Here is a 27,590-nt window from a genome sequence, read left to right as displayed (position 1 = left end):
GAAAAATAATAATATGGTTCTCTGTCCCCAAAGGGCTCACAGTCTTAAAACACACACACTCACACACACGAGAACACAACAGCCCCTAGAAGGGACGCTACACCACATTGAATGGGGCAGTTGCTCTCCCTTGCAAAATATAAAAGCTAACTCTTTGCCCAGATAGCAGAGGCTGAAATAAAAAGAAATTAAAAGAATGAAGAAATAAGATGAAGAAATAAACATAACTAGTTGGCCCGGGCACAAGGTATCTGCACCTCTAGTTCTCCGCCCTCCTTCCCCCTCCCTCTTGGCTCCCCCCCACCGTTCTCAGCCCCCCCCCCCCGGCTGCCACCGCTGCTTTCTCTCCTGCCACTGCAGTCATTTTCTTTTTTCCCCGCCACCACCATTTTCTTCCTCCACCAGCCACCATTTTCTTTCCCCCACCGCCACTGTTTCCTCTGTCTGCAGCCACTTTCCTCTCCCCCTCCCAGCAGCTTGCTTGCAAACTCTCACAGGAGCTGCCACACATGGGATTAGCGACGGGTATGTCCTAGAGAACTATATATATAGATGGAGAATGAAAGAGATATAGAACCAAATGGAGTCTGAATGAATTTAACTTAAATGTCTTATTTTAACATTATTTGGAATATAATCATAGGGAAGGAAGCTGCCTTATTCCGAGTCAGACCATTGGTCCATCTAGTTCAGCATTGTCTACACAGTCTGGCAGAGGCTTCTCCCAGGTTGAAGGCAGGAGTCTCTCTCAGCCCTGTCTTGGAAAGTCCTTTGATGTATTTTTCCTAAACAGGGCAGGGATCAGAGAAGTCAGTGGCAGTTGGTGGAGGCTGAGGTGGGGGGAGCAGAAGGTGGAGTATACCTTTAACTCCTGGGGATCTCTCCTGCCTCCATTGCCTGGCATACTGCGTGGAGGGCATTGGTCTCACAAATCCTTTCTCCTGGGTGAAAAAAGAAGCATTATTCCCTTTGTAGCCAATATAAAATATTGGAGACACAACACTTCCTTTCCTTATACAGGTAGAACATATATGAGTGTTTAATACATACTGTAAGACTATTGTGGTTATTTGTGCTGAGTTGTAGCTTTTGATTCATGTTGTCAAACTTCATTTTCTCCTTGCTACAGTTTCATTTTATGAAAACGTTATTATGTCATTAAAGTAAATCCTTCACATTACTTAGCAAACCAGTACGGGAAATGTTAAAAATAGATACCTTGAGCCTCTTCCTTCCCTCTTATACAGTAGAAGCAAACCAGAGTTTGTATTCATGGAAAAGGCCAGGACCTGAAGTTACTTCATTAAACAAGACATTAAAAATAAAGCAAGGAAGTTTGATTACACATTCTAATGAACATGCACATACATATAATTGCTTTTTTTTTTTGGACAATTTTCTTTATTTGAGAACATCTTAGAGTAAAAGGCAGCAAACAGAGTTACAGCAACTTTCTGGAAAACAATTGCTTCAGTGTTTCACCAGCTTACTGCATTTTTCAAAGTTACATCTCCCACCAAAACAGTTTTAAGGAAGAACTTCCTCAGTCTCCTATTACAATGTATTTTTAAGCACAAGTGATTGCCAGGTAGCAGAACTGCTTTCATTCTTTTAATTTTTTGTTGGCCTTTATGATTCATAAGTATGGTATTATAAGAGTCCTGACATTTCACTGAAATCCTGCATATGTTATGTGAGAAGTGTTCTTTAATCAATGAAATGAAATGCTAAAGCTTTAAAAGAGAGCTTTCTCTTCCTCGAAGGCTCACATTCCTTCTCTATTTGCAAATTATAACTCCATTTACCCTTTCTAGACCAGTCATAAAGAAAATATCTTAACCATATTTATGGATAGAAGTGACTGGAAAATTCTGAATTAATTAGGAAGATTTTCCAGATTCCAGCTTTTGTACAAGTGACACATATATATTTGCCCTGATCCAGCAATACATGAAAACAAGTATGTATGCAGATCACCTTTTTGGTACTTCCACCCTTTGATATGCAGAAGAGCACTGCAGAGGAGAAAATCCCCCCATTCAGCACACTGTATATGTGGGATTGGGTTCACATCCACAAACACAGACTGACCACTAACATGTGGGAGCCAACATGTGAATCCAAGCACTCCTTCCCTTCTACATCAGGTGATCATTATTGTTCCAACTGACAGCATGGAAAGCTATTGAGGAGAGTTGGAAGAGATCTTTGCCTAAATCTACGAAAAAGGATAGGTGGACTGAGGCCATTTTCTATACAAGATACCAAATAAACTAAGAAAGTTAAAATAAGTATTATCTTGTCCAAGTAGGCTGTTTGTCCAAAAATGAAAGCTAATAATAGAATGATTCCATCAAATATCATATCTCCCTACGATTTCACTTTTGATTTATAGTCACATGCTGTACATAAAGGTGGTCATAAATCTAGTTTGCACAATAGAGCCATCGCAAGTTGGCATAAACTTGCCCCACAGAGCAGATCCTAACACATGTTCATTATGAGCATAACAGGAGTCCTGCAATTTTTTGGAAGAAAATTTGACAGTTTCTGAAGATGGTCTAATTCACAAGGAATGTTGGAACCAAAATTTCTCCAAAATGAAATCTGAAGAGGAATTTCAGGGTTCCTCACAAGGAGCAACTTTGTAGAACTTTCCCAGACAGCTTCCTCCAGATATTGATGGGTGAGCCACTTCACATGAACAGCTAGCCACATGGTAAGAGTCACTATATAGATCAAGGCTCAGGGGTGGAGGCACCATTGTGTGGACAGAGAACCCAGCCACCACTCCCTGTGGAGCTGCCCAGTCCACCCCCTGAGTCTGATGTCAGACACAGTAGGCGTAGCCATATGCAGAAACAGGGCTGCCCACTCTCATTCACAAGGCACTTCAGCCTGCACTGGGTTTTCCGCATGCCTGGGAGCACCTTTCCCTGCCTTGAAAGGCAGAGACATCCGCTTCCAGCCTGGCACAGAACCTAGTGCAGGCCGAACTGCATGGCCCCATTTGTGAGATGTGTCAGCCAGTGCTGGGTTCCCAGCCTGACTAGGGACACATCTCTCTGCCTTTTGAGGCAGGCATGCTGGAAACCCAGGCATGCTGGAAACTGAGCGCTGGCTGAAGTGCCTTGCAAATGGGACCACATGGCCCCGTTTCCACATATGGCCACGCCTTGTACGTCTGATTCCAGACACAGGGTGTGTGGCTAGGGCAACTGGGGCTGCTGCTGGCGGGTTTCACCCATGCCAGCAGTGGCTTCCTATGCTTCTGTCAGGGCTGCACAACTTTGGCCCTCCTGTTATTGTGGGACTACAACTCCCATTATTGGCCATTGTGGCTGAGGATGATGGAAGTCTTTCAACAACAGCTGGAGAACCAAAGTTGTGCAGCCCTGACATAGATCAATATAAAACAGACTCTCCTTTGTGGCTGCAATGTGCAAACTGACCAGTTTTAATGCGCATCACGAGGAATTTAATAAAGAACTCATTGTATGAAATAGATGCTACTGCTAACATACGGCTTTAACATCGAGTTCAGAAAATAGGGATGTAGTTGTTAATTTTTGTCCTGTGTCTTTGGGCGATACATTCAGCAATCCATACAACATTTCTGCTTTCTTGTTCCTTCAACTTTACATAGGCGTAGAAGACTCCAAAATGGAACTGGTTATTGAATGCCAACACATTCATTTTCACCTAAAGAAAAATGCATAAGAAGAAATATAAAATATTATATTAGAAAAAAACCTGTTAATGGCATTCATGTCTTCTGTTCTTGAGGATTCTAACAAGCTTTACAAATCTTACCACTGCACCAGTAAATGAGATACTGGTTTTGTCTAGAGGGGCTCAGTTAAAATTATGCAGGCACCAAAGAGCCTATAGTTAAGGTGAGAAGTAAAAATTGTGTTCTCCCGTAAAAAACCCTGAATGTTCTATCCAACCAAGAATCCAAACCACCCATCTAACCAGGGCTGTCCCTAGGGGTGTGTGGGGCTGGGGGCGAATCAGCATGTGGGGGCTGGTTAACATTTCAATCTAACATGCCCAATATTTAAAACACAGATGCAAACATATGCAATTTGACACAGTTGCATTCCAAACTTGAATTCCAAAATCAAATTCTCTTGCAATAAAAATCTCATTTGAAGAAAGGTGCTTGTATTCCCAACACTTAACTCAAAGTTGGAGGCCACCGAGTGTAGGTTATAGTTAAACAATCCATTATATATTTGGGAGAATTAGTGGATAATGCAGTCATACTTCCTAATGACCTACAGATAACAAATTTAGAATGAACAATCATGCCACTGAAATTAGCTGAATGAACTACTTTACACTTTTATACCAGAATATGCTGGGGCGGGGGGGAGGTTTAAATAATATTTTGCATGTATTTTTAAAGAAGAAATCCTCAAGATAACTAGCAGATTTTAACTGTCATTGTTCTCAACAGATGTTCACCACTCAATCATATGGGTAATTCCCAAATCACATCATGCCCCCAAAGAAGCAGATCTTTCTCAGATTCACATTTACCATATATAGTGATTATTCAATAAAATGAACAGTATTTGAAGTTGAATCCTACAAATTTCAAACTGTTCTTTTACTTCCCCTTTGCAAGCAGATTATTTTTTTAAATCTACTACCTATATTTAAGTCCTCTATCTGTGCAGTCTATGCAAAATGACCTGCCAAAATAGCAGGCCTCACTTACTAGTTGAATATATTGGAGAGAAACCCAGATATGATAGTTGCTCCTATCTTTAAACTGACAGTAAAACACACTTTGTGAAGCATACAAGTGCTTCTGCCACAAAAGCAGGAATACCATGAAGAAAAATGGGCATGATTCAGCAAAACTGGTACAATAATGCACTGAAATTCTTTGTGTTTACCATTTGTTTGTTAAATATAAACAAACAAACAAACAAGAATATCAAGCCGCAGCTCCCTCCCCCTTCCCCCAGCTCTTCGTCAATTCATCCCTCTTGCCTCACCACTTCAACCCATCAAAGGGGGTGTTATATTTTCGTTTTTTCCTTTGAAACAGTCTTTTAATGGGCATCAAGAAAATATGTGTAGCACTGCAGAAATGCTCAAAGCATTTTAGTCCATTACAAACTTATTAAAAAGACAATAATTAAGGTATTTTTATGTGAACTACTGTTAAAAGCACAAAGCAAAATAAAATAGTAATGGTTGTAAGGGGAAGCATGTTGAGAAAACCATTTTCTCTTATTTTGCTATTGAAGCCATTTTAAGAACTTTGTTGCTAAAAAAAAGCAGCATATAAATATTTTCAGTGGGGATGGAGGAGAGAAACCTCCCCCCCCACACACACACACCCCGAGACCAGATTAGAGCTATATGCAGTCTTTAGTATTCTCAAGAAAAAAACCCAAAACCAGATCAATTTTGTTAGAGCATTTTTTCTTCCCTTTTAAAGTGTAAAACTCTTACACACAAACACAGACACACACAAAAGAAACACATGCACACAAATTGAGATTTCTTCTTTCACACACACAGTTCATGACTTAAATAAAGGGAGCAAAGGGAACTTGGGCCTTCCTGCAGATGTTGGACTGCGACTCCCATAATCCCTAACCATTGGCATTCTGGTTGGGGGCAATTAAAATTGTAGTCCAAGAACAGGTGGAGGACCAAAGTTGTGCAGCCCTGGGGAGGGTCTTCATCATCAATGGCCAGCAAGTCTGTCAGTGGCGGCATATCCATGATGCATTTCTAGTCAAGAAATGGCTACAGAGCACAGGAGTAGGGCTGTGTGTGGTCACCCAAGCATGAATTGCCACCTTCGCTAAGCAGGGTCTGCCCTGGTTTGCATTTGAAAGGGAGACTATATGTGTGAGCACTGTAAGATATTCCCCTTAGGGGATGGGGCCGATTTGGAAAGAGCACCTGCATGTTTGCATGCAGAAGGTTCCAAGTTCCCTCTCTGCCATTTCCAAGATAGGACTGAGATAGACTCCTGCCTGCAACCTTGGAAAAGCCGCTTCCAGTCAGAGTAGACAATACTGAGCTATATTGAACAATGGTCTGACTCAGTATATGGCAGCTTCCTATGTCCTTATGTACTCCCTAGCAATTTGGCCGACTCCAAGAACAAGGTTTGTTTCTTTATGCCCATGTGTACAATGGTTCTATGTTTGTTAGCTTCTCCAGAAAGTGACAGTCTTTTAGCACATTGTGGTTTCCTTATGCTTTAATCAGATGTTGACCCTTTATTCAGAGCAAACAGTGCCCGCTCCTGAAAACCCACCACTACATTCTGTCACAACTGACAGAAATAGTTAAAGGAATGTAGTGAAGACAGAGTTCTGAGACGGAGAAAGAGCATCTTACCTCAAGTTCAAAAAATGCATCTTCTAATGTTCTTTCTCCTGTGCTGCCTCCTAGCCCTTCAAAGCAAGCCCTGTATTCCTGAAAGTACAAACAGTCACCAATGGCTTTGCTTAACCTACACATACTGTTTCTTTTTGTTTACAAGTAACTTTTTTTGCAAAATCCAGAACTCTGGGATATCTGGTTAATGAATTCCCAGCCTGCTTTTTCTTCCACCTCTCCTCGCTAACACATTTCTCAGGGTGAATGTATAGGCATTACTCTTACATGGTAAAACCACCATGAGGTGCCTGGCAATGCAACCCCACTTAGTGAAGCAGCCACATAACATTCATTTTTTGAAATCTTATATTGTTTTATCTGCGGCTGTATCTTTATTTATACTCTTTATCTTGTGGTAGCAAGCATGAATTGTCGCCTTTGTTAAGCAGGGCGCTCCCTGGTTTGCATTTGAATAGGAGACTACATGTGAGCATTGTAAGATATTCCCCTTAGGAGATGGGGTTGCTCTGGGAAGAGCATGCAGAAGGTTCCAAGTTCCCTCCTGGCATCTTCAGGTAGGGCTGGGAGAAGTCGCTGCCCGTCTATATAGAGACAATACTGAGCTAGATGGACCAATGGTCTGTCTCAGTATAAGCCAGCTTCCTATGTTCCTATGTAACATGTTTGGATGTCATTTAAAATAATGAGCAACCAAGAATGACAGAAAATGTAACCTCATGATTATGGCACTCTTCACGGAGAGCACTGATGCTCTTTTCTTGGGTGCCACTATACACAATGTTGTCTGTTTAGCCTTCTTAACTCAACCTGACCCAGTCATGAATGTTCAACATCTTGCTGAGTTGGCACTGCTCACTTTCACCTAAGAGCAAGGCTATGTTGGCACTCAGCATGGCTTTAGATCCCCAAAGATAGTGCTCCAAGGATGCTGCTCACAAAAAGGGAATTTGAAGCACATTCCCACTTGACATGGGACTCAGCAAAGTCAGAAAGAGAAGGTGCTGCTTCCCTCATGACATGACTCCTCAACAAGGGATAACCAAGATGGCGGCATAAGGTTTCAGGCAGTGGGCTCCATTCCCCTCGGGCACTGGCTGCATTGCAAAGAGTGAGCAGTCAGTGTGTTAGAACAGGGAAAGTTGTTGGTCACATCCAATCAAAACCCCCACAGAACTGGACAGGATGGAGACACCGACTCCTCTGTTGCCAACTGCCCCATGGGCTTCTGGTAAGGTACATTGAGAATCAGGGCTCTATTTATTTTACTATGTTTAGAATGAGACTGAACAAATACTTAATGTTCTTTCTTTGGCAGAACATGCCAAGGAATGTTGTAGACACAGTATGCTTTTGTCAAGAACAATTTTTGTATTTACATACAGCATAGTACTCTGCCACGCCCTTCACTTGCTCGTAATCCTCTGCATTGGCAAGCATATTTAAGCCTTCTGGATACAGCTTCCCACATGTTGGATACAGCTTCTGTCGGTCTTCTTTACTTAGTTCAGTGCCAAATGAATTAATGGTGATTATAAAGGCACGTCTGTCCGCTTCAAACTCAATACAAGAAAACAAATTACAGTTCCAATAATTAAGAATTGTTTGGAGAAGTGTGCTATTAAGCATAGTATTTCTTTGTAATAATTCCACTGAAATTCACATTTCTAAGGCAATTCACATTTCTGCTCCTTTGTCATGATTCTGGAAAGAAGCTGCAATGTCATTTTCTTAAAAATCTATCTATCTATCTATCTATTATAAAGGTTAAGCAAACACATTTCCAGTCGAGTTGGGAATTCATATTATTTCCTGCTAATCAGAGATAGATCAAAATGCCTTCAAAATGGCAGACATCAGAATGGTATAGTGGTAGCCAAAGCTTTGGGGCAAGTGAAACACCACTGAAGGCCAAAGTATGTCATGCTGGTTTGTGCCACAGTAATGTACCATCCTCCATTCCCAGGGTCTTTTTAAGGGACAGGGCAAGGCAGCAGCTGCACACGTTCCACACACGGAGGAGGCCCCATCCATGTATGGCTCAGTATTTGAAATGATCAGATCAATCCTTTTTATTCAAGGCAGTAAAAGTAATCCGCTAAAATACATAACTGCAGGATTAAGAGTTATTTCAATCTTTTGGATTGTTGTTACATTGACACAGGTTGCAGTGGCTGACATACTGTGTAATTCCACACAGTGGAATGCTAACGTTTGTGTAGGAGCACAGGGGCTCTGTTGTGCAAGCGCAAAAACTGCACAAATTGAGTTGTGTGACAGTCTGCATACATGTAACTCTGTTTATGCCATTTTTGTGCTTGAGTAACTGCACAAACATTACACTATAAGCATTTACCTCAGACCAGAAAAAATATTGCGAATGGATCCTGTATCTGTATAAATAGGCGTTGGATCTCTTATTAACTTATTACATTTATTTAAAAGTAAGTTTTTACAGTATACCATTAATGACACAAACATGTGCAATATTATACAGTATGTCAACCAGAGAAAAGAGGCGTGCGGGAGATGAATATTTTGCTCCCAGGTCTCTCGGAGGCTTAAAAAGGCCTTTTCCATGCCTCAGTGCAATTTTGCCTCCACCAGGAACTGGAGTGAACAGCAACATTATTTTACATTGGAGATACAAGTAGAAGTGCAGGCCTCACTTTATTGTGCAGCCAGACCTACATGCCCCATTTCAGGAATGTCCCGAGCCCTTGTTGCTTTGGCCACGTGTGGGACCGAAGCTGCACTTTAGGGCTCCTTGACATTTGCTATGGTATCTGTTGTATTCTATCTAGTCATCTTTCATGTTTTGTTCATTGGAAGTCTGTCCCTGTGGAGATCCTGTAGAGAGTGTGGGGGTGGTGGATGGAGTCAGAAATGAAAGGGAGGGAAAGAAGAAGGTGAAAAATTGAGCTGTTTCTGAATAAAGCTTAGTTAACCACCTTAAGTGGCACAGCAGGGAAATTCTTGACTAACAAGCAGAAGGTTGCTGGTTCAAATCCCCGCTGGTACTATATTGGGTAGCAGCAATATAGAAAGATGCTGAAAGGCACCATCTCATACTGCGCGGGAGATGGCAATGGTAAACCCCTCCTGTATTCTACCAAAGAAAACCATGGGGCTCTGAGGGCACCAAGAGTCGTCACTGACTTGACGGCAGACTTTACCTTTACTTTAAACAAACATAAGATTGCTTTGTGCTTATAATGGAAGCAGCAATAAAATGGTATCTTAACACTTTCACTTCAGCTAGAGTCAGGTTCCCCCATGTTGAGTCCCTAGATGTTGAGCCAAAGTCTTTGTGGCTGGGGATCACTGGAGTCTAACATCTGGAGATACAAGGCTGGGAAGCCCTGAACTAAAAGCTTACTCCCAAAAGCACAGGAGAACTGACAGGGGGTATCATTGTATACCACTGACCGGTCATTCCTTTGTCGGGTAGCCCACTTGTTAATGGCCTAGGATAGTTGGCTGATATTTTCTTTATGAAAGTGAATTGCCAGGAGATGATGGGGGGCTGCCCCTTGCTGCCCCCTGCCTCCTTCCCTGCAACAGAGACAACTTCTTATGGAAGGGCTGCCCTGCCATCAGCCCATAATAGGAAAGATGTTGCTATGTGAAGCTTATTACCATGTGACTGAGGCATGGGTGGTTTTTCTCAACGCATTCTATGTGGGTTTAGTGTTAGGATGCATGTAAGTAACAGTCTTAGTGAAACCGCTGAATTATAGCTAAAGAAACTGAAAACTCTTTTCGAAAAATGCATAATCCATCTGCTCTGGGGATATGGTTGGCGGTTCTTGAATTGCACCTGTAGAAGGAGGAGGTCCAACAAGTTCAGATTTTCCCATCTGAAGGTTTAGGCAGGTAGCAGAGAGCAAACAGTAGCTACTGAAGGACTATGATCTATCTATCTATCTATCTATCTATCTATCTATCTATCTATCTATCTATCTATCTATCTATCTACCACAACATCAAGTGCACTAACCACACAACTGCTTAAGGCACAACAGACTCCTCGCAAGTGTTATCTTTTTTGGTAACTGTGTATAATAAGCAGGGATAAACATTGCATCTGATAAATAGGGACTACATTCTCTTACCTCTAAAAGAGGGCACATTGTCTCTGCTGTTGTACCACCTTGATTTCTGCAGAATGTATGGAATGCCTCAAGATAAGACTAAAGAGTAGGAGAGAAAAATGAAACAAAAAATATAAAAAATCTCTAGTTTTCATGTTATCTAGTTCTAATTGTAATTTTAATCTGCTTTTAATTGGTTTTTTATTTTAATTATTATGTTTGGTTTTTTTAATTTTAGTGTAAACCATCCTGAGCCATTTTAGGACGGGTGGTATATAAAGTGAGTAAATAAAATAAAATGCAAATCTTCTTTGACATATGTCCAGTAAACAGCAGCAGGGATTTAACTTAGAGAGAGTGTGGGTGTATGTGGGGCAGTGGGCATGGGTGGGTGGATATTCACAACTTCATATTTGTTGTTTGCTGGAAGAAAGTTAATATAATGCCCCTTCCCCACCCAGTTCTTCGAGCAGCTGTACAGGTTACAGATGGCATCAGGTAGAAGGGCAAGCCACTTCTGCATTTGCTTCTTGCTATTTCCTGTTGCATGCAGACTTTGCTTCATCAACACTGAGCACAATCCACATGCTATTAATACCAATCATAAATCTTCCATTTATTGTAACAGTGATAAATCACGCATATTACCGTACTTTAACTTTCACAGCTAGTGTTTACCTTGTATAGCTTGTTGCGCATAATCTCAATATTCATTTCATCAAGGTCATTTTCAGATATGCAGTCTTGAAAGAAGTCAGCTGGAAAAAAAGACATGCTTAAATTACAAAGCCAATCAAAAATAGGCATAAGTAGTCCATATATCAGTTCTCACACATTTTGGGACGAATGGCCAATGTCGAAAGATTTCTACTATTCTGCAAAGCATAATATGGAAAGGAGGAGGAAAGAAATATTTTTTACAAATGCCTGTGTTGTTGTTTTTAATTCGACAGGGTTGTGGCACCCCATAAAAACCGGAAGTGCCACATTATGTGTGAACCCAGCCAATATTTGTTCTTCCTAGGGCTCACTTACTTACTCTTCATGAGCACCTTCATGAGATTGCCTTATACTAAGTCAGATTAGTTCATTAGTCTACACATGGGCTGCACAACTTAGGCCCTACTGAGGATGTTGGACTACACTCCCCATTATCCCCAACTATTGGTCACTGTGACTGGGGATGATGGGAGTTGTAATCCAAAAACAGCTGGTTGGCCAAGTTGTGTAGCCCTGATTTACACTGACTGACAGCAACTGCCCAGAGTTTTAGACAGGGATCTTTCCCAGCTTCCCTAGAAATGCCAAGGACTGAACCTGGGACCTTCTGCATGCAAAATATGTACTCCACCACTGAGCGACAGTCCCTCCTATTAAAAGGTAAAGTGTTCCGTCAAGTCGGTGTCAACTCCTGGCGCCCACAGAGCCCTGTGGTTGTCTTTGGTAGAATACAGGAGGGGTTTACCATTCCTTCTTCTGTGCAGTAGAATACAGGAGGGGTTTACCATTTGCCTCCTTCCATGCAGTGTGAGATGATGCCTTTCAGCATCTTCCTATATCGCTGCTGCCTGATATAGGTGTTTCCCAATCTGGGAAACATACCAGCGGGGATTCAAACTGGCAACCTCTGGCTTTGTACTCAAGCCATTTCCCATTAGTTAGCATGCAGTTATAACATTGTATTTATACAGAGCAGGTCAGCACATCTTATGATCCACTAGACCAGGGCTGTACAACTTTGGCTTTCTGGCAGATGTTGGTCTACAACTCCCATCATAACTCACTATTGGCCACTGTGGCTGGGTATGATGAGAGCTGTAGTCCAAAAGCAGTTGAAGGGCTGAAGCTGTGCAGCCTGGCACTATACCTAATGCAACCCACTGTCTGTATGCGGCGGCCCCTGTTTTTTTGCTGCCAGCCTGGGACTGAAAAAATGGGAGCTGTCTTGCACTCAGAGGTCACTATACATAATAGCTGTCTGTATTCATCTTGGAGGGCTATAAGTTCTGCAGACCTGGTGCAGAGGAATAAGAAGTGCTGCCATGTTAGGAAACCAACTTATCCATAAAGTCCTGGTGTACTCATATGAGACTGCAAACAAACATACCTAATGGCGTGTCCACTAAGATTGCATTGAATAACTCTGCGGGGTTGGGAGCAATGCTGACAGCTTCCATTTGCTCAAAGTTGCCCAAAGGATGGCACTTAAGAACCATTTCCTCTATGGGTCGCTGACGCAACGTGCCAGTAATGAGCAGAATCACATTGTCAATCATGTAGCTGTATCTAATGCAAGAAAACAATATCAGCCAACAGTTAACTTGCTTTCTGGGGGTGGGTGGGAATGCTTTTAGAAAGCCAAATAACCAAGACTCCTAGTCCAATGTGAAAGTTAAATACAACTGTACAGTGACTTGGATTTCCTCTCTCAGCTGTGGTAATATGCAAATGAGGGATCCTTTTCAAGATAATGCTACATTAGACAAAACCTAATTAAAATCAGACTTGCGTGAAAAGATCTTGGATAGGCTAGACAGAACTGAAATCAAATGCAAAAGTAACTGAGAATTTAATACCCATTTCCCAGGAGTGTTAGGACTGATTCTCACCTCAGGTAGAAAATGTGATTCTTATATGCATGCAGACTGTTCATATATTATATGAAAGATTGTATGGCGGAAGAAAGATCAGACATGCCCAACTTCCAAGCATTCATTATGAACATGTTCATGAATATAGAAAGCTGCCTTATATTGACTCAGACTCCAGCCACATTTGCATGTAACACAGAACCTCAGGTCCAATGGACTCAAGGTTGCAAGCCCTCCCTCCCACCGTTCTCCCGTTCACATTTGGATGTTCAGGAGAGCAGCCTCTCTGTAGTCACCAAGGCTGCAGAGAGGTGGGGGAGCTGGCTGTGTGGGCTTTACAGAAGGACAGCCTGCACAGCCAATCACGCCGGAGTTGAGGGAGGAGCTTTTCCCCTCAACTCCAGTTCCAGGGCAAGTAGCCCGCAGTTCCGAATTCAGACATACTGCAGGCTTCCTGGAAACTTGGTTTGCAGCAATGGAATTCACTACAACCCGAGGGTTCAGATTTTAGTTTCAGTCCTGAACCTTCCATTTTGTTGCTGCACCTGACTGTGGTTCCTTGCATTTGTATATAACATCCATGGAACCGCAGGCCTATTCAACTGCAGTTCCACATTATGTGCGAATGTGGCCTATTGGTTCATCGCCAAACATTGCTTTGCTCCAGAGCTTCAGATGATGCCCTTCCCAGTTCTATTTAGAGATGCCAGGAACTGGACATGTATATGTATGTATGTATCTATGGATTGGATTGCATTGGATTGCATTGGATGTGTTGTACATGTGGCGGGGGGTGCTTTTCTATCCTTATTATGAATATGAGGAGGTCAACTGTTTGTGATCCTGTTCCCTCCATTTGTTTGTTTTTATTTATTTTTAAATGTATACTTCAGCTTTCCATTATAAACTGCTCAAGGCAGCTTACAAATTAAAACAATAAATTAAACAGCCAACTGAACAATAAAAACAGTATCAAAATCAGACAGAAACAGTGGCAGATTAAAAAAAAAAAAGGCTGCGATTCAATAAAATACAGCCAATACTAGGAGAAACCAAGTGTCCTCCTTTAGAGCATGACTGCACAACTTTGGCCCTCTGGCAGATGTTGGACTACAATTCCCATCATATCTCAACTATTGGCCCCTGTGGCTGGGTATGATGGGAGTTGTAGTCAAAAGCAACTAGAGGGCTGAAGCTGTGCAGCCCTGCATTAGAGTAAAAGCCCATTAAAAAGGAAGGCCATTGAATTGTGTGTAGAAAGGAGAGATATGTCATAGCTGCCACACATGAGATATCAACATATATCTGACACACACATCAGACTGACTGGTGTGTATCCTTATGTCTTCAAGGACACTTATTCATCCATTGTACTTTATAATGGTCACAGTCACTGGGAGACATGTTTGCTATACAAAATATGAATTTGCCCTTGATGTTCCATTAACAGGCCTAACAGAGAAAGCCAGTGAATGTGTATACAAATAGTATATGAGGAAGTTTAATATGGAATTATTATACTAAGCAGGTGAATAGAGATATGCACGAAGTGTTTTTGGCACCTCTATTTCGAGGTGCCCAAATGCTTCAAGCTGTCCCTGTCGAATTGTTTTGGCAGGGGCAAGCAGGCGCTCTATGTTGGAAGTGAAGGACTATGCACTGTCTCTTATCTCAATGACATAGGGGGACAGACTCAGAGGGCTAGAGGGTCAAGACATTGGTCATCCCTTCTCTACTGCTCTGACACTATCCCTTTGATACAGTATGTAGATTGCTAATCTCAGGGACTTACTTACTTCCTGCCTTGTCATTTCCTCTCTTCCCTTCTTCCTTTCCCTCTACCTTGCAACATACAAGCTCCTTTCCCCTGCACCATGTGTGCAGAGATGCAGAATCCATCTGCATCCAGCTAGATAGATAGATTAGAGATTCTATCTCCTCACTTTCCTATCTAGAATGGAGTTCTCTAATAAATACCACTTATATTGATTTGAAACTATGAACTGGCTCCAAGTTACTTTACTCTCAGCATACATGCATGCCTAACTAAATTCCGCTGTGTTGTGCCTCTGTGCACTCTGCTATAATGAAAAAGGGTTTCTCCTATCAGAGAGAATTCCCAACACTTTAAAAGGAGGAAGGCAGGTTTTACCTGCCCCTCCATAGCCCCTCTGCTGCTCCTCCCCACCACCAACCCAGCCCAGCGCTGCTGGGGTTAAATGGGCAGCGGGCACTTTAAATGGGCAACGGGCAGCTACAGGGCTCCTCCCAGAAGTCTGTGGGGCAGTTTTGGCATGGAAATGGCATCTGAGAATGCGCAGGTGCCATTTCCATGTTGACACTGCTCACAGGCTGCTGAGAGGAGCCCTGTAGCTGCATGTGTGGCATTTATTCCTGAGAGTGCTGCGCTGGGCTGGCAGGGGGCAGCAGAGGGGCCACGGAGGGGCATGTAAGACCTGCCTTCCTCCTTTTATAGCGCCCTCTTGCCCCCACCAAAACAATTTAGCAGGGGCAGCTTGAAGCATCTTGGCGCCTCGGAATAGAGGCGCCGAAACGCTTTGTGCACTTCCCTATTCACTTGTTTCGTATGCTGGGAGGAGCCTTGTAGCTGTGCGTGTGGCTTTTAATCTTGACAGTGCCGCACTGGGGCGGCGGGAGACAGTGGAGGGGCCATGGAGGGGCAGGTGAGACTCGCCTTCCTCCTTTTAAAGTGCCCGCTGTCCACCGCCCCCCGCCCCGAGATGTGCAAGAGACCCTTTGTGCACATCCCTACAGGTGAGACGTCTATTTCTCGTTAGACAGTTCTGCTACTTTTCTTTGTTCACTCTCGTAACACACAGGGAATAGTTAATGAATTCAGGCACAAAATCAACTCAAACAATCCCATATAAAGAAATCAATGATTATTTCATTGTTGAGCTAAAAGAAACAGTACTTCAAAGGAAGCTAAGAAGCTTAATATTACAATGGTGCCTAAGTGCATTAACAGATAAATGGGCAAACACCATAAGCATTTACTTCAGACCAGGGAAAGATATTGCTAATGGATAATGTGTCTATATATATAGGTCTTGGATCTCTGATTAACTTATTGAATTCACTTACAGATCAGCCTTACTGTTGACCATTCTTTGTTAGCATAAAATACATATTTTGGAAAACTATCCACTATGCAATATCCATTCATTGAGGGTTGAGCAATGCTCTCTTATGAGCTCTATTAAAAAGTGAAGCTAACTAAAGGTGTTCAAAGAATTGTTCACTTTAAAGGAAATATTTCCACACAGGAATTATTTCTCCTGAATATATCCTTATTCTCTTTACATGTAATGAACATGTTATAAATGGGAATATGAAGGTGAGTTACATAGGAGGATGAGGCGAGAGCCATCATTACATTAGGGATGTAGCAATTCTGCCAGAGACTAAATTCTATCAAGGCAGACTTTGAAACAGATTTTGAGGTTCTGAAAGATCTCTTTGCCATAGTACGTCTTCCTGGGTCTAGATAATGATCACACGTATGGTGTCTTCCAGGGGTGACAAGAAACCTAGGAAGCTGCCTTCTATCAAGTCAGACCATTGGTCCATCTAACTCAGTAAAGAGGCTATTCACATTGTCTGCAAAAATTGGGCTAAGGGAGACTAGCCCGATTTTTGCAGTCCGTGAGAACCACCGGACTCAGCTATGAGCCCGGTGGTTCCTAAGCGGTCACCCACTTCTGTAGCCTGGTGCTTAAACCTGGTTTTAGCAATCGTGAGTTGCCACTGCTACTCACGAGTAGACTCCCCCAGAGGGGAGGCAAAAAGCCGCCTCCCGGCTCTGGGGGGTCTCTCCAGCATGCCCTGCGCAGTCGCACAGGACATGCTGGAGCTGCTCCCCCCAGCACCCGCCAGCTCCGTAACAGAGCCGGCAGTCATGTGGGCGGCTGCTTTGGCCGCCCAGAGCAGACTGTCTGCTCGTGTGCGGGGAGAGCGGGTTAAGCCCGCTCTCTCCACTCACCCTTCCCAGGTGGGTCTCTGTGATCGTGAGACCCACCTCATTCTCTCTTTTTCAGGCCTACCTGGAGATGCCAGGGTGTGTGAACCAAGACCGTGAACCCAGGACTTTCTGCATGCAAGCAGATGCTCTACTACTGAACTATGACCCCATCCCCTAAGGAGAATATCTTACAGCAGACAGTGCCACACTCACATGTAGTTACCCATTCAAATGCAAACCAGGGTGAACCCTGCTTTGCAAAGGGGACAATTCATGCTTGCTATCACAAGACCACCTCTCCTCCTTGAAAGGTGCACTCTTGGCATCTCCCCTTCTTAAATGTGAGTGCCAGGGGCTGTATCATCTGAACCGGCCAAGTATTTCATTCTTCCTATGACATAGGAAATCTTATTTCTCATTTTCCCTCAAACTGAGGTTGAGTGAAAGTAGGGGTCAATTCTCACAATTGTTTCAGTGGTCTCATGCTAATTCTAAGCTCTGGCTGTGACAGGTTGAGATGCTCATGTAATTGCTGATATGGCATACACTGAAATCTGCCTCAAAATCTGAACTTCACATATACACTGATGGGGTCAGAGATGTTCGTGACTAACCAGGAAAGAGATATTGGGGTTGGGGTGTACAGCTCAGTGAAAATGTTGACTAAGTGTGTGGCAGCTGTGGAGGGGCGGGGAGGCAAATTCCATGCTAAACATCATTAGGAAGAGAACTGAAAACAAAAATGTTAATATTATAATGCCATTACACAAATCTATGGTGTGGCCACATTTGGGGTACTGTGTACAGTTCTGGCTACCATATCTCAAAAAGATATTATAGAACTGGAAAAAGTGCAGAAGAGGACAATCAAAATGGTCAGGGGTAGAAGCACCTTCCTTTCAAAGAAAAGTTACAACGGTTGGGGCTTTTTAGTTTAGAGAAAAGGTGACTAAGGGAAGACACTATAGGGGTAAAATTATGCATAGTGTTGAGAGATTGGAGAGAGACTGATTTTCACCCTCTGTCACAACACTGGAACCAGGTGTCAGCTGATGAAACTACAGACCCCTCGCCAACCACAAGGGTTCAATTCCAGGAAAACCTCATGGTTGGCGAGCCATTGAAATCAATGGCAAACAGGGAAGCTCTTCTCATGATCGGTGAGAAGATCTTCTTCCGGGTCTGCGGTCACCGCAGACAATCAAAAGGCAGCCATGGGTGACCAGATTGGCCGCCCACACAACTGCCGGCTCCATCACGGAGCCGGTGGGGGCTGCATGGATCAGGGGCCACATGGCCCCCAGAAGTTCCAGGATGCCCCGCGCAAGTGCACAGGGCATCCTGGAGAAACCCCCGAGACCAGGAGGTTGCTTGCAGCCTCTTGGTCGGGGGTCGGGGGGTTAATGGAGCACTCGCTCTGTTAACCTCATTTAAGGGGAGGGGGAATTAGGTGGGCTAGTTGCCTTGGGAACACTGGGCTCGCCTGCAAGCCCGGTGGTTCCCACAATCCCTGGAAATCAGGCTAAGCTCCCTTAGCCCACTTTCCAGGGATCGTGGGAATAGTCTCAGGGAGTTAGGGGAATCGCAGTTGTGAAAGGACTGCAAAACACAGTTAAAAAGGGGGGGATCCCTCCAAATCCCCCCAAATTGCCATGAGCCTGTAAGAGGAGTGAAGAGGACCCGCCAAAATCACCCCTGACCCTCCCAAAATCATTCATGAAGCCCTCCATCACCCCTGAGCCCCCAAAATCACCCACCGAGCCCTGAAAATTGCAGACTACCCCCCAACATTGCCAACAACCCCTCAACAAAAAATCTCACCAAACCGCAGATACTCAGGTCACGGTTGGCAAGACCTGCCACAACTTCCCAGTTGCAGATACTTAAAACCGCCATTGGGAAACTTGAGGTTGGCGAGGGATGACCATAATTGGCAGGAAATTTAGAGCAGACAAAAAGAAATTCTTCTTCACAAGGCACATAGTAAGTCTATGGATTTATTTTTATTTTTTTAACCATGGAATGTGGTTAGGGCACTAGCTTGGATAATTTTAAAAGAGGGTTATATAATTTCATGGAAGACAAATCTATCAATGGGGCTATTCTGACGATCGGCAAAAATCGGAATAGGAGAGCCTAGCCCGATTTTTGCCGATCGTAAGAACCACCAGGCTTGGCTGCGAGCGCAGTGGTTCTCGAGCGGTTAACCCGCTCAAGTACCCCTGCCCTTAGCCCAGGTTTGCAGAGCGAGCGCTCTGCAAAACCGGGCTCTCTGATCGTGAGTAGCTGCGGCGTGGCTCTGCACCGTGACTACTCGTGAGTAGACCCCCGGAGGGAAGGCGAAAAGCCGCCTCCCAGCTCCGGGGGTCTCCCCAGTATGCCCTGACCACTCATGCAGGGCATACTGGGGCTTCCGGGGGCTGCGCGGCCCCCGAGCTCCCCAGCCCCCGCTGGCTCTGTCACGGAGCCAGCAATCGAGTCGGCGGCCGCACCCAGGGCTCCCTCTGCGCTCGTGTGTGGGGAGAGCGGGCTTAGCCCACTCTCCCCGCTCACTGGAAGAAACTGGGTCTCACTGATCATGAGACCCGGTCCAATGACTACTAGTCATAATGGCTACTTGCTACCTCCAGGCTCAGAGGCAGGATGCTTCTGAATACCAGTTGCAGGGAAGCAATGACAGGAAAGGAGGCAGGCTTTAATCTCCTGCTTGTGGGATTCCCAGAGGCATCTCGTTGGCTACTGGAGTAAACAGGAGGCTAGACTAGACAGGCTTTGGGTCTGATCCACCAAGACTCTTCTTATGTTCTAATGTACCCGGATTAGCTTCTGGCATGCCTTGGCAAGCACTGCTTTCCATGAACTCAAGTTGGTGTGCCAAGAGGCAACCTTTGCTGACTTCGGCACATGCCCTCAGCATTCACATGGCTGTCTCAGCCTATGACAAAATATCTGAAAGTAAACTTGGGCTGAATGAAAACTGCAGCTGCCCCATGCCAAGAGGCCCTAACAGGGTTATACAGCTGTTGCTGGAGATGCAATTCCTCTCCTGCAACTCTTAGCACCAGCAACCCTATTGACCATTAGAGGTAGAGACAGTGAGCAAGGAAATCCCCTCTCTGACTACGCTTTCTCTGCTCTACTTCCCCCTTGTTAGACTGATAGTGTCAGGTTTTATTCCCTCACCTGGAGGGGGGGGGTGTTTTCCATATTTTCCCTTCCCCTCTTCCTGTATGTAGCTAGCAGCAAGGCATGTAGGCCTTAAGCTATCTCCCTGATGGATTTCCTAAACAAACTACTTTATCTAGAACTTTAATTCCATGACTCTGGACAATATTAATTAGCAGTGTTCTCCTTACCTGTGCACTTCCACTGCAGCTCGGGTAGATAAAGAAATTTCCCCTCCAAACTCTCTAACAACTGGCTGAGCCCATATCTAAGCTGACACCACACTGATTTTATAAACCAATTTCTAAACAGTGAGGATAAGTTTAAAAGGAATGTCACCATGAAGTGGGGAAAAAATCCCTGTAATTCTTCCATGGTTACTCATATTTCCCTATGTCCCAGCCCTGGGTCCGAGATGTCGTTGGACTACAGCTCCCATCATGCCCATCCAGGTTGTTGTGGATTGGGATGATGGGAATTGTAGTCCAACAGCATCTGGGGACCCAAGGTTGGGAACCTCTGCCCGATGTGATAAAACAGATCTACAGCGATAGGAAAGGCACTTAATATTCATAAGAAGAAATATGTGGGTATGACTCTTTCACCATTTAAAGGCACCTTTCTAAAAATGAGTAAACTTGAGATAATTTGGAGGGTTTCTCCCTTCCTATAATTTATACAGTAAAAAAGTATATGTTCCAGTATCTATCAGTATATTGGCTTTATCTTATTCCATTGTTTATTGGCAATTTTATACTTTGAGCCATGAACTGTACTTACGTAATATAGTTTAGGAATGTGGAAAGTGGTTCAAAGGCGTGGTTTCTAAAATACTGAAATTCTGCAAGGAGTTTGGCTTTTAGTTTGTCATCAATGGTGGAAACTGTGAGGGGGCCAGTTTCATTAGCTAGAAAGTTTCCGTAGTCTGTGGTTTGCAGATGTAACTTCAGGTCTAAAACAGAAGTGAAACAGATTTGTTTTCTGCAAATTTACTTTATTTATTCATCCATCTATGCATTCTGTTTAAATACCACCCTTCCTAAAGAGGCTCAGGGTGGTTTACATTAAAACATAATAAAGCAAAAATTAAAATTTAAAAACACATTTAAACTAGATTAATTTTAAAATTAAAATTAAAACTAGATATCATTAAAAGCCAGGCTTAAAAGATGGTGTCCTGAAGGCCTCCAGGGAAGATAATCCTCTTATATCCATGGGGAGTGCGTTCCACAACCCAGGGATGACAACTGAGAAGGCCCATCCCAGGTTGCCACAGATGAACTTGTGGCACCCAAAGACGGACCCCTCCTGATGATCTTAATAAGCAGTGGGGATCTTGTAGAGCAAGGCGCTCTCTCAGGTGACCCGGACCTAAGTCATTCTGGCTTTTCAAATAATCAAGAGAAGTTAAAGTTCCGCTTTTCATACATTTTTATACACAAGAAAAAGCAACAAACAAACAAAGCAATCTATGGATGCATCTTGAATTGCTGGAGTGTGATGGGGACATTCTAAGTAAAGTGTGCTGTCAAGTCAATTTTGACTCCTGGCGCCCACAGAGCCCTACGGGTTTTTTTTTTGGTAGAATACAGAAGGGTTTACCATTGCCTCCTGCCGTGCAGAATGAGATGATGCCTTTCAGCATCTTCCTATATCTCTGCTGCCCGGGGATTCGAACTGGCAATTTTCTGTTTGTTAGTCAATCATTTCCCCAATGCACCATTAGGTGGCTGTGGGGATATTCTACCCGCTCCCTATTGTTTCGTTCTCCATTTCCTGAACCGGAAGCAGCCTTTAGAGGGTCCTTTTGAACAGAGAGTACCAGAGGCTTAAAGGATCTGGAGAAAACTCTTTATTTGCAAGTGTGCATACTGAGCAGGTATTATAAAGCTGCTGCAGCAAGCACACAGGCAGATCTAGTTCAACACATCAAATCCAGACCCCAGACACAAGAAGCAGAGAGTAAAATCACTCAACCCAGTGACAATTCAACAACCTTATTTAGCATGTAATAACTTCATTGAGTTGTTTGTGTCCACACCTTGTCAGGATTAAGCTACCACAATGATGTTCTTATCATATGATTGTAAGACACACTAGTAAAAGCAGGCTTATACATTTTACTTATGTGTTTCATATAACCTATCCTGCTATCCTTGGCAACTAGGAAATGTCTGCATAGGCGTAACTATAGGGGGGGCAGGGGGGCACGTGCCCCGGGCGCCACTTGGCAGGGGGTGCCAAAAAGTGCCCCTGCCGATTTGCCGGGAAAAAAAGATTATTTTTATTTTTATTTTTTTTGCAGAGCAGTCCCCCTCCCCCGGTCCCGGCGCGCCCCCCCCATTGGCATTGTTCATCCAGCACTGGGCGCCGTAAGGGAGGGGCATCATAATCATAATCATCATTGCATCATACTTCTGATGTTTGAGATACAAGCCAACTTCACAGGGTTGTTGTGAGGAAAAACCTAAGTATAATGTAGTATGTATCATCATTGCATCATAATTCTGATGTTTGAGATACAAGCCAACTTCACAGGGTTGTTGTGAGGAAAAACCTAAGTATGTAGTGCATTTTGAAATTTTTGGTAATTTTTGTAATTTTTTAAATTTTTAAAATAAAAGTTTTCTGAAACATGTGTGTCAGTCAGATGTATGTTGGGGGGACGGCGGGGGGGGGCACAATTTCAGTGCTTGCCCCGGGCACCGTTTTCCCTAGTTACGCCTCTGAATGTCTGTATCCTATCTGATCCTCGTGGTGTGAAAGCAAAGCTGACTTTACTATACATTTTATTTAATTTATGTGTTTCATAATCCTGTTCTATCTTTGGCAAGTAGGACATGTCTGTTTCAAATATCTATCCTATCCTATCCTATCTTATCCTTGCAGTGTGAAAACACACCATGATGTAACCAGCAGATTAACTATATTTAGTAAAGCTAGTTCCAAGCATTCCATCACACTCTAGCATGACCAAGAAACCAGATCCAGGGGGAAACTATGCTAGTAGAGATTGATTCTCAACAGCATGATTATCAGTGGTGGAATTGTTAGGATCAGGAGGCATAGTTTTCCCTAACTCCAATGGCATTTCCAAGCATACTTATTGTATTTCATTTCTCCACTATAAACAATTGTAATTCACTCATATAAGTGAATTACAATAAAATAATTCAAAATGAATAAAAATAAAATATAGTACTGCTGTACTTAGGGACATTGCTGCAGCATCTAAACAGCTTGGCCTTCACTGGCAAGGATTTCAAAGGAAGATGCAGTGTGTTTTGGATGCATAGATTCACAAGCATGCACATACACATACACATCACTCGATTAAAAATACAGTAACTCCCCAAGTTACAAACACCCAAATGACCCGTACTTACAAACAAAGCTCCATAATGTATTAAATTAATGAAGTCCTCAGCTTACAAAAACCAACCCACACATACAGTACAAACAAGTTGTCCCTTATCAGAACTATATGCATTACAAGTTGTGAACATCCAACTTACAAATAAACTTTTGGAACACAACCCATTTGCATGTTGGGGGCTTCCTGTACTTTAATTGATAGGGCTGTACCTCCCCAAAAGTATTGGTATTGGAATCAGTTCTCATCCATTACTGGCAATTATTGCATCGTGCCGATGATGCAGTTGGGGGATGCATTGAATCAAGCTGATATAATCGGATATGTTGGATGCATTAGGGACAGGGTGAGACAATTCCCTCCCCCCTTTATTTCAACTAAACAAACAAATCATCATCATCATCATCTATAGGAACAATAACATAGTAAAATACAAAAGAAAAAATAGAGACAAAAAAGGAGGGGGAAAGCCTTAACCATTTACATAATAATGACATAATAATAGTAATTTTAATACGGGGGGTACCTTCCAAGGATTTTCCTCATTAAACTGCGTTCATTAAAATTAGATCAGATTGCTAAAAACTCCTCTTCTTTGCCATTCCATTGAAAGAAAACCAATTCAAATGCCAACAGGAATACATATCAGTTATCTAAAGCTGAAGATCAGGAGTGGAACTGTCCTTCCCGTGCTGTATAATAATCCATTTAGCAACTCCTCATGCAGGCTGCCTTCTATCTTCTACATGGATATTGGCTGCCTTTCAGGAAGGAGTAGCAGCAGCACTTTAAAATTCTGCCTTCTCCTCTCTGAAATCAACCCACAGTGCCTCAGGTAAGGAAGCAACATCACAACGTTGCCTCCCTTCTCTGGTGTGTTACTGGGGGGAAATATGGCTGCTCCCAACTGTGACCTAGGCTTCCCCCCCTTTTCCTACATCAGGGCGTTTTCCAGATTAAGCGCTGTAACAGTTTTGCTACGTGTTCACTAAGTGCCCCTCCATTTTGCCTGTGTTACGACATCGATGTTGTTACATTGTCAGCAGGGTACCGTTCATATTTCCCATGCCATTTCGGATTTAATTCTTTCGTAATTGCCCTATAAAGTGGCAAAAGTGTTGCAGGAAAGTAGATGTATTTTTCCATTGTAGGGAGGTTTGTCACGTTATTTATGCTTGTAGTGTGGACAGATATTTTCATATTATTTATTTTATTATTATTTCTTGTTTATATAGCCAGACAGGTGTTATTGACTGGTTTGTTTTATCCAGACATTGAGTCCTTCGCAAGGACCTGGGATGGCTGAATTTTATTATCAATATTGTTGTTGTTGTTGTTGTTATTATTATTATTATTTTGTGGTGGGCAGAAGGGAGGGTGGACAGGCGCTGCTTATGGTGGTGATAGTGGGCAAGAGGCTCTCCTCCACCCCTTTCTCTGCCAAAAGTGCATTCCCTGTTCACCATTGAACTAAATCTCAACTGCAGCTCTGAAACTTTGGAACACGTTCCCTGCTGAAAAAAGAGCCTCCCCATCTCTGACAATTTAAAAAAAAATCTTTAAAGACATATCTGTTCACTCAGGCTTTTAATTAAATACCATTTTAATAGTTTTAACATTGTTTTAAAATATTGTTCTAAAATTTTAAATTGTTGTAATGTTTTAGCTTTTTGTTATCATTTATTTTAACCCATGTTTTAATTTCTCTGTTGTCACTTATTTGTTTTAACTAATATTTTAATTTTTCTGTTGTAAACCGCCCAGAGATGTACGTTTTGGGTGGTATTAAAATATGTAAAATTATATGTGTGTGTGTGTGTGTGTGATTTACTTCCGTGCCATCCCAATTGCAATAGCAGTGCGAGGATTGTTTGATTTTACAGCCCCTCTCAGATCTGTCCATGAAATAATTTTACCAGACTGATTTTGCTCTCCTTCCAGAGGACTCTTTATGTGGGGTGGGGGCTGCCCTCCCTCCCTTTCACACCCCCTCCTCCCCCTTGCAAAGCCACTGCTTTTCTGGAGCCCCTCTGCCAGCCCTGCACTGTTGGGGATTGGAAGCGGCGGTGGTGGTGGTGACAGCCCATATTAGGGAAAGCCCGCTCTTGCTTGTGCCTGGGGGGCAGGGGGCACAGAGACTAGACCTTCTCCCAGGCAGCCCGCTCCCCCCTCCATGTCTTCAGATTGCTCACCCTCACTGGAGGAGCACGCGCCTCCCCTCTGCCTCCTCCCTCCTTCTCCACTACTAGATTTTTTAAAAAGATAAAATATCTTTGCCTTACACAAGCTTGCAATGGCAAAGGGCATTGTTTTGGAATGGGGCTTCCCCTTGCTGGCGGATTTGTGCAAGTGCACCAAGAATTTTTTTATTTTTATTTTTTAAGTTCTGTTGCATCAGCAATCTCCCTCTCCCCCCACAACCGCATTGGTCCAAAATTTAGGTGGCGGATGCATTCCAGAGGTGGAACATGGAAGCTCCCTGCCTGGAAAAACCGCTGCTGTGACGGGCAATATGGATGGGCGAAACCTTGTCATATTGCATATAATACTGCCTGAGAATCGCTGCGCTTGCGGTTTCAAACCACTGCCTCATTCCATTACACTTTGCAACACTTTAAGCATTGCACATCTCATAGTCCAGAAGACACCTAGGAAAAAGATGAAAAATCATGATGTTACTTCCTTACCCTGGAGATTGTGGGGTGATTCCATTGTTTCTGTGGCTGCCCAGAAGGTAGCTGATTTCCATGTAGAAGACAGAAGGGAGCTGGCTTCTTCATTTCAGCTAAGCCCCCCATGCCCATCCCCAACCAATTTGATATGATGCCCTACAATATTCTATTGCAGTGATCTTCAAGCAGGGGCCACTTGGGCATAAAAACTTTCAGTGTGAGAGCCATTTTCCACTGTGTTAACCTCCAGACAGTACTGTGCTTCTCTCAGTGCTGGAGGGCCCTTTAAGAGAGATGGATCCCTCTCTTAAGAACTCTGTAGGGAAAGCATCAGGAAGGACTACAGTTCCCAGCATTCCATGCAAGAATTTCAAGATGATGCAGTGGCTCAAGTGGGCTTTGTTTCCCTTAAAAGAGCCCCACCAGTAATGGACATAGGAAGCTGCCATAGACTGAGTCAGACCATTGGTCTATCTAGCTCAGTATTGTCTTCACAGACTGGCAGTGGCTTCTGCAAGGTTGCAGGCAGGAATCTCTCTCACCTCCACATGGTCAGGGGGACTGTGCAGAATATTCAGCTTTGGCCAAAGCTTCACGCAGGCCCAATAAACAGTTAGTCAGGGAGCTGCAGTTAGGGTTGAAGTGGGCTGCCACTGGCCCCTGGGACTTACAGTGAAGAACCCTGTTGTATTGCATTGCATTGCATTGCATTGTATCAAATTGGCTTTTCTTATCAGAGATTTTTTAGTCCATCAGATCGTATCTGATGAAAAATGGTCTGATAAGGCTTTCATTGCATTGGTTCCAGTTGCTGGCCCATAGCGATATACAGCCCTCTCTGTGAGTTGGGTCATCCCCTGGTCATTTATTCTGAGAGCATACAATGATTTATGTTTCTCTGCAAAATCTTGCAATGGGGTTTGGAAAGAGGAGAAAAGAGATCAGAGTATCTGATACTGAAGCCTCCCTGCATACCAAACTCTCTTTAGAAGTCACACACAAGGACAGACTCTGGGCACTGGATCATTCAAATGCTTTGAGTGCTCCTTGGCACTCTGTTTAATTATACAAGTCCACACCAGTGTGTGCCTATGTGGTCTCTGTTAGTTCTGCTCTAGGCTGAACCTTGCCAGTATAAACTAAGGAAGGACTGCATGTTAAACAAAGCACTGTGGAACTGAAAACAAGGCTCTGTTGGTAAAACACTGTACAGGTTATATCCTCCTTACAAGCAGCAAAGGGATGCAAGTAAATGACTCAATGCAGCCAGCCAGGATCCGACTGCACCATTACTCTTTTTCAGGAGGAAAAAACACACATGGGAAATTCTAGCCACAC

The 27,590-nt window shown here is 43.4% G+C and overlaps 1 protein-coding gene across 2 annotated transcripts in view; it reads right to left on the bottom strand.

Moving 5' to 3' along the window:
- Window positions 1-949: 949 nt before the first annotated feature.
- Window positions 950-27,590, bottom strand: part of ATP6V0D2 (ATPase H+ transporting V0 subunit d2) — a 34,660-nt gene continuing 8,019 nt past the window's right edge. The window contains exons 1-8 of one of the 2 annotated variants that reach the window (XM_053313432.1): window positions 26,268-26,531; window positions 20,988-21,159; window positions 12,577-12,755; window positions 11,148-11,227; window positions 10,491-10,568; window positions 7,759-7,935; window positions 6,376-6,453; window positions 951-3,702 (exon numbers count right to left, since the gene is read on the bottom strand). In XM_053313432.1, the coding sequence (XP_053169407.1) occupies window positions 3,541-3,702; window positions 6,376-6,453; window positions 7,759-7,935; window positions 10,491-10,568; window positions 11,148-11,227; window positions 12,577-12,755; window positions 20,988-21,159; window positions 26,268-26,292 (951 nt within the window). In that variant the 5' untranslated portion in view covers window positions 26,293-26,531 and the 3' untranslated portion in view covers window positions 951-3,540. Of the gene's footprint in view, window positions 3,703-6,375; window positions 6,454-7,758; window positions 7,936-10,490; window positions 10,569-11,147; window positions 11,228-12,576; window positions 12,756-20,987; window positions 21,160-26,267; window positions 26,532-27,590 lie in introns of those variants that run through there. The other variant, XM_053313431.1, reaches the window with a different exon arrangement.

The sequence above is a fragment of the Hemicordylus capensis genome, chromosome 4 (assembly GCF_027244095.1).
Source record: "Hemicordylus capensis ecotype Gifberg chromosome 4, rHemCap1.1.pri, whole genome shotgun sequence".
Classification (NCBI taxonomy): Eukaryota; Metazoa; Chordata; class Lepidosauria; order Squamata; family Cordylidae; genus Hemicordylus; species Hemicordylus capensis.
The sequence above is the reverse complement of the archived record's forward strand: the minus strand, read 5'-3'. Positions and strand labels throughout refer to the sequence as shown.